The sequence below is a fragment of the Solanum verrucosum genome, unplaced genomic scaffold (assembly GCF_900185275.1).
Source record: "Solanum verrucosum unplaced genomic scaffold, falcon-dt-bn FXZP01000257.1, whole genome shotgun sequence".
In the NCBI taxonomy this organism is placed as follows: domain Eukaryota; kingdom Viridiplantae; phylum Streptophyta; class Magnoliopsida; order Solanales; family Solanaceae; genus Solanum; species Solanum verrucosum.
Window position 1 is genome coordinate 818,759 of NW_026020539.1, and position 7,577 is coordinate 826,335.

At 31.0% G+C, this 7,577-nt stretch overlaps 1 protein-coding gene across 1 annotated transcript; it reads right to left on the reverse strand.

Moving 5' to 3' along the window:
- Positions 1-1,318: 1,318 nt before the first annotated feature.
- Positions 1,319-5,588, reverse strand: LOC125809971 (transcription factor bHLH68-like). The gene is made up of 9 exons (XM_049489497.1): positions 4,943-5,588; positions 4,479-4,803; positions 4,335-4,400; positions 4,090-4,155; positions 3,465-3,530; positions 3,277-3,333; positions 1,985-2,026; positions 1,799-1,843; positions 1,319-1,713 (listed from the first exon to the last, which is right to left on the reverse strand). The coding sequence occupies exons 1-9, from the start codon at positions 5,218-5,220 to the stop codon at positions 1,579-1,581; spliced, it is 1,080 nt and encodes a 359-aa protein (XP_049345454.1). The 5' UTR covers positions 5,221-5,588; the 3' UTR covers positions 1,319-1,578.
- Positions 5,589-7,577: the final 1,989 nt, after the last annotated feature.

Sequence of the window (7,577 nt, forward strand, 5' to 3'; positions counted from 1 at the left end):
TGAGACTTAAAAAGAATCTTCATCTTAAGACTCCATAAATGATAATTCACCCCTTTAAAAACTGGGAGAGGTTGAGAGTTTGAATTGGTGTTCACTGCCATTTTTTATGGATTTCTCTCATGTTTTAACAATCTCTCTTCCTCACTCTCTCTTTGACTCAACTTGGCTGCTCTGATACCAAAATTGCCAGAAAAAAAGAAGAATAAAAGTAGGCAGAGTTATGAGAAAGAAAGTTTTATTACTGCACAATTCCACACTGCATAAAACAACTAGACATAGTACCCTTTATAGGCTTACAACTTAACAAATAAAGTTAAAAAATAGGAACTAACAAGTAGTGGTTAAACATTGGTAAAACACTGAAAACGTTTCCTACTAATATGATCGTCAATGAGAGTCTTTAATATGTTGTGGCTGGGAAGTTCTCATATGAATGACCGGACATCTAAAATCTGAGGAGATTAATGCCCAAACAATGTTATTTGAAGGGAGAATGCAACATAGGCCTGCTAACGTACGATATTATCCAACCAAGGCTACCTTATTAGAGGACTATGTTAGCTTGCTATCAAAACCGACGTTTTACATTACTCACATAAATTGGTCTTACCTAATTAGGACTCTGAAGTGGGATCCGTTGTTTGACCCAGAGGAGAAGACTTCAATAACTATTGCTTGTTGACTAATTCTTCAAGAATATCAACCAAGTGTAGAATCTTATTATGGTCCTATTTTTTAGTATTAGTAGAATTAAGGTTTACTTAGTCAATTTCTTTATTTTCCGCTTACTGTTTTAGTTGTTTGCTCCAATGACTCTAGGCTCTCCATGCAAATACGCAATAGGCTTTAGTGGCACTGGCCTCACTCCCGCCGTCATAGGTTTAATCTTTCTAGTATATGTATTTTGTGGTGACTGACCTACCTCCACCAGTGGTTGGCCACTTGCCGTCGCGGCAATTGTAATCGAGATCTCTATTTACTTTTGTTTGACGGTAGTAGGTTTAGGTTTAGAGAGCGTTTACGCTTTTAAATTTTACTTTGGCACCAAGAAACATAATTCATTAAAATAAAATTACTTTCAACAATGGCTTCTATTAAAAAAAAAAAGTTTGTGATATTCCACATATATTGACTGTGAATCCCTTGAACATAAGGATAGACGTTGACTCAGTAGTTTAGGAGCTGAAAATTTATCTTGAAGTTTCAAGTTCAAATCTCAGTCACTATATTATATTTATCTATATCCACCACAACTCACCTTCCTATTAAAAATTAATTTCACCAAATGATGAGAGGGAATAGGAGAAAACATGCATGGTGAGCACAAAAATGAATACTTATGGTAGAGGAATGGCATATACATTGTACGAGTAGTTGCCGAACGAAAGGGGAAAAAGCATAGCATAGTTACTAAGTTGTAAAGAGAAATTGAAAGCATGACTAAATAATATTACAGCAGAAAATGTATAGCATCATAAGCAATCAACCTTAGACTTTTGGCAGATTGAGTGATCATGATGTTATAGCTAGCTAGCACTTAACTTGGTTTTTTTTATCTTGTTAAATTAATGTGACCATTCACCGGAAACCTCCTCCGAATGCGGGAGCCCAGTAATCTGCTCCATTGTCACTCCCAACTTGCAGTGTGCATGATAGCGGAACTAGACACAAACCTCTACTCCGCAGATCCTTTTTCTCTTCTTCTTGATAATCCTTCATTCAAATACAAGAATTAGAGATTGTCTGTTGAAAGAAGGAACAAGCTGTAATTGTTTGAACACATATATAAAACAACTACCTGCTCACTATTTGCCTTCCTTTTCAGGCAGTTGTCATTGGATAGCTGCATTAAATTGAAAAAATAGTTAACAACACCATTTTTGTCACTAGTGTCATTTGAATGCTCGGATGGTAGCTATTATTATTATTATACGTAAATATGGTATGTCGTGATACAAATTAAAGGGAAATAAAGAATATACACCTGACCAGGGTCTTCGGGAAATAAACTATTTCTCTCATGAACCTGTAAAGCAAATAATAATCATTAATCAATAAATGCAATAACTGTATATTATATTAATATTAATTGAATTTCACATGCCATATGCCTCATATATTATAGACCACAGATATCACATGCATTACAGTGGTCCGCCCACGGCCCCACCTATAGCATTACCGACGGATATATACTTGGGAATGTTATCTCACATCCTTCGTCAAACTAATTAAACAACTCTCCATTCATTTTATATGATATAGTTTGATTTGATATAACTTTTTTAAAAAAGAAAAATTAAATTTTGTGACTTAAAATAAGTGATAATTATTTGTGTAGCTATAAATCATTTCATAAAATAAATATTTTAAAGTTAAAATATTATACTAAATATAAAAATGAGTTATTCTTTCTTGAATTGACTAAAAAATAAAGTGAGTTATTTAAATTGGGATAGAGGGAATGTGCATTTTGAATGTTGTTATAGTTTTAAAAATGGACTCCCTCCGTGTAAAAAAGAATAATCTAGTTTGATTCGACACAAAGTTTGATGATATAAGAAGATTTTTTAATCTTGTGTTTTGAAGTTAAAGTTATATCAAATATATCAAAATGTCTTTTAATTTTATGGCCTTAAACATGTCACGTAGAAAGTTAAAATTAAAATATTGCCTAAAAAGTTATTATTTTTTAAATAGACCAAAAGGAAAGAAGATCATTTTTTAAAAACGGAGTAATAGATATGGCTACAAGCTGAATCGTGAAAGTAAGCCGACATCGATTTTACGAATTTCTACTAGCTTTATTCGTAATGCTTCAATATAAAACTTATGTATTTAGAAAGTTCAATAGTTAACAATTCATATTTTTAAAAATTATGATATGTTTATATTTGTGTATTTTTGTGTGTGTAGGGGTCATGTATACTACTTCCTCCGTTCTATTTGATGTGAGGTAGTTTGACTCGCCACACAGTTTAAGAAAGAAATGAAGACTTTTAAAATTTATGGTTCAAAATGAATGATAGAAATTTGTGTGGCTGTAAATCATTTCATTAAGGATAAAATATATATTTTTTATAGTTATATTGTTACTTAATATAGAAATTTATTATTCTTTTTGGGACTAACTAAAAAGAAAAGTAAGTTGCATAAATTAGGACAGGGAGTATGTTATTTCAAGAAAGAATATGTACATAAAATAATATGTGTAGTTTAAAGGTTAGTTTAGGAGAAAGAATAAAGTTTAAAAAATGGGAAAATTGAGAATCTTACAGATTGCTGGCGCCTCATATTTCCTGATCCACTACCTAGGTAAGGCAAGCTAAGGGCCTGCAATTAAAAGAGAAATTGGAATATATTTTTACAAAAACTAAAACTCATTTTATTTTTCAATCTTATATATTCCATTACTTATGTGTTTCATGGTAGTTTGGGAAAATGAAAGACACAAGAAATGTCACCTCAATTTGGCTCTGCAGGAATCTGACGTACCCAATTGCTTCTAACAGGACAGAAGCTGTGTCAGTCTGCAAAAAATTTAGTAATTTAGGGTATGTTTTGTACCCACCAAAATATTCCCCCTAAAACAAATCAATTTTCTTACTTATTTACTAATATTTGATAAATATTATCTCAAATTTTTTTTATATAATCTAGCAAAACACTATAGGGGTTCCGGGGTGATGGTTTGGCATCGTCATAAGGAGGGATTAGGGGTGTTTGGCGGGTGGAGATGAGATATTGAATTTGCATATGGCACTAATCTATCTAGTAATTTTTCCTATTTTGATTAACAATAATTTATTTTCCTAGAAAAAACATTTTTGGCCAACAAAACTTGAAAATATTGAAAAAAAATATTTTCGTCTGTACCAAAAACACTCTTTAAGTTTTTTTTTTTTAAAAAAATGAGTAAAGAAACTGTAAAGTGAAAACCCTAAAGGATAAAAGGAGAAAGATGAAGACAGCTTTATAGGAGTATAAAGAAGTTATTTCTTTTAAAGCTGAAAATACATATTATTGTGTGATAATTCCACACTTAAAAGGTAATTAATTAGTTATGTTAATTAATTGGGTAAAGCTTACCTTCCCAAATGGGGAGACAAGTTGGTGAAGAGCTGTTATTCTGTCCCCTAATTTTTCCTTTCTCACCTGTTTACAAACCACAAAAATTTACATGTCTTTGGTGACATATATTGTATGGAAAAGAAAAAAAGAATCACCATTTTTGAAGGTTAAGACAATCAAGAAAGACAAGAGTGTTGTGACAAAAATGAGAAAGAGATGGAGAAAAAGAAAAAGTTTGATTTTTACTAATTATAATTATTTACCTTGAAGGTGGACTGAGTTGAAGATGGTTGAACCCTAGCCTTCTTATTTGGTGCTCTGCTGTTGCACTTTGGAAAAAGGCAAACAAAAGAAACAATTAGTCATTCCTAATCTAACAATCATATCAAACTAGTATGAATATATACCTCAGATGAATGATCTGGAGTTGGGTGTGAGTTTTTGTTAGAAAAATCAAGCATGTTGCTGCTCAAAGTTGTAACACAAGACTTGGGAGATGAGACTGGTATCATCTGTGCTGACCAAGTTGGTTTAGCAGCTAATTCTGCAGTTTGGTGATGGAACTCCACATTATTTCCATCTTCATACATATTATAGCTATTTCCGACATCCTTTTGGTTAACGTCTATAACAGAATCAGGTTGGTTCAGGAACGTCTGTTCATCCCAATTGTTCTCCAATTTCTTCACCTGCATATGTACTGACTTGTCTTCTTCTCCCACCAACCCACCTCTATTCATAGACCACACATCAAACACAAACAATTAATTATACCAACACTACTTTTACTTAAAAAAACATGAAAATCAAAATCAGTTTCAAACAAGTCAATATAAAAGTCTTCAATGAAAATCAAGATCGGAATATTTACACAAGTAATTGGCTCCACGATTCAGGTAGCTGATTTTGGTTACTATCATTCCATGAAGCAGCAGTAGATGACATGGGAATTAGTGAAGAAGAGAAATGAGGAAAATGATTATTAGGAGGCAACAAGGAAGGAACATGATGAGTAGTAGCAGCAGCAGTAACAGCTTGTTGAGATGATGATATGGGAGGCCTCATATTATTCATCATGTTCCACCAGTTAGGGCTTCCACCCATAATTTGTTGTACTGGTGATTTCTCCATAACATCACCTCTATTCATTTTCTTTCCAAACTTAGCTAACTTTCTCTTTCTTATTTATTTCATATCTTCTTCTTTCCAATAATATTTTTTCCTCAAGTCTTGTTTTTTTTTTTTTTTTTTTTGGAGAAACTTTGAGAGGTCTTTCTTACTCTTGATTAAGTAGAGGAAAGATACATAAAAGGGTAGCTATACTTGGAGGAGGAGGAGGAGAGAGAGAGAGAGAGAGAGAGAAAGAGAGAAGAAAGAGAATTTTGAATGATGGAGTTTTGAGAACCTTTGTCTTTCTATCCCTCCTTTTTCTTTATTACTCTTATTAGCTTTCCTTTATTATTTTTTCCTCCTCCTTTATGTTTTCCCTTTCCTTCTTTACTTTTCTCTTGCTTTTGCTTTATCAAAAGGTGATTGCAATTCTCATCAAGTAAAATAAAAGTTATGTATTGATGAGTTCTACTCCTATGGCTGCTAGTGCACCATAATTTCAACCCTTTTACAACCTTTGCTTCTTCAACTCCTATACTTACCATACATGATACAACTATGACTTTACCAATATTACATTTAATTGTCCATAATAACATGAAAAATATATTTGTTACTAAAAATTAAATTATGTTTATAGTGTAAAAAAATATTCAATGTCATTGTATATAAATTGCACCATTTTTTGCTAGGCTTTCAACATCTACTTATTTTGACAAGTAATTTAATCAGATGTATTTTTCGAAAAAATAATTTTAGAGAACAGCAATTTATGTTTGGGTAATCAATTAGAAAAATACTTTGTTCAATATTAGAGCACTAATTTTTGTTTGATTATCAAACTACAACAAAAATAGTTTTAAATGACAATAAATATACACATTAACAAAGAGTGTTAAAATTTTTGCCGACATTAATAAATTGTCATTTGATCTAATGTCGTTATAGGATTTAGGGATATTTACAAAGAGTGTTAACTGCCACTAAAAATACATATTTAGTGACAATTAAGTTATTGTCATTAATTTATATATTATTATTTTATATTTCATATATCGATTTACATACTATTTTGCAGAATTAGAAAAGAAGGTAACAAAAATATTTTTGCAAGATTAGAAAAAAGAAAAAAAAAATACTAACAAATATAGATTTCAGCCCTCCCAAAAAATGTGTTATATTGATTGAAAATTTGTATATTTATTTAAAATAGTTTCTCTCTATAAAATAATCTTAATATTAAAGGTACATTAATGCTTGACATTTTTCGTAATTTGACTCTTAAAAATACTTTTTAAAAAGATTAATCAAACTCAATTTGCTTATGAAAAACACTTTCCAAATGAATCAGTCAAATACAAATTGTTATTTTCTAAAAGCATTTTCCTAAAAAACTATTTTTTTTAAATGTTTCTATTAATAAATAGTTTTTTAACAGCGATACTAAACAGGCTCTAAATTATACGTGGGAGGTTAAATTTTGGGAATCTTTTATGCCGATGTATTAACGATTCTAACAGGTTGAATATCATGTTTCCTAAATCCTAATATGTGATGTTTTTTTGGTTGTAGTAACTAGTAAGTAAATTGAGATGTCCGTTGATCCGATGGTATTTAGTTAAATATGAAATTTAAGAAAGAAAAAATAGCATTTAAACATATAATCTAAAATAAACTATAAATATATAAAATTCATGAAATTTTAAATATAGAAATGTACCTGTTTTTAAATAAACATTTTAAAATTATTCTAATTTCTAACTATCTAACCTATTCAGCATGCCCTCCTAATCCACATATTTGCTATTCTCTTGTTATTAAAAGTAACTAAAATGATAAAGAAATTAAAGAACATTATTTATTCTTATTTTTTTAGTTATTAATTATTCCATTGACTTCCAAGAATTAACAGATTAATACTCAATTGATTGATCAATTGACTACTATAACTTTTACCATGTTGGTGAGTATTTGATTTTGTTGAGTTTTGAGCTTTTTTCCTTTTCTATGTGGATAAATAAAAGTTCAAGGTTTTGGGTCTTCCTTCCTTTCCTATGTGGATAAATTTAGTCCAAATTTGACTAGTCCACTTTGCCCATAAGCCCAATATTATGGTGCATACATAAGACTTTCTTTTAGGTCTTATTTTGAGAGGTATGACAAGAGATTGAGAGCAGCCATATAGAGAGAAAAGTGAGAAAGTGCAGATTTTCGCACAAGCCTTTGCAGCCAATTTCAAATCGCGATTCCTGCTTCGTTTCTTGTCCGATTTTGCTGATTTTTGAACAGCTTGTTCTTTTCAACTTAATCTTTGATTGGGAACTGAGAGAGGGTGATGTGGAGTTCTGTAGCTCCAAATTTTAGCTCATGAACAGTAGCTGCGGGTTTGGTGTTTT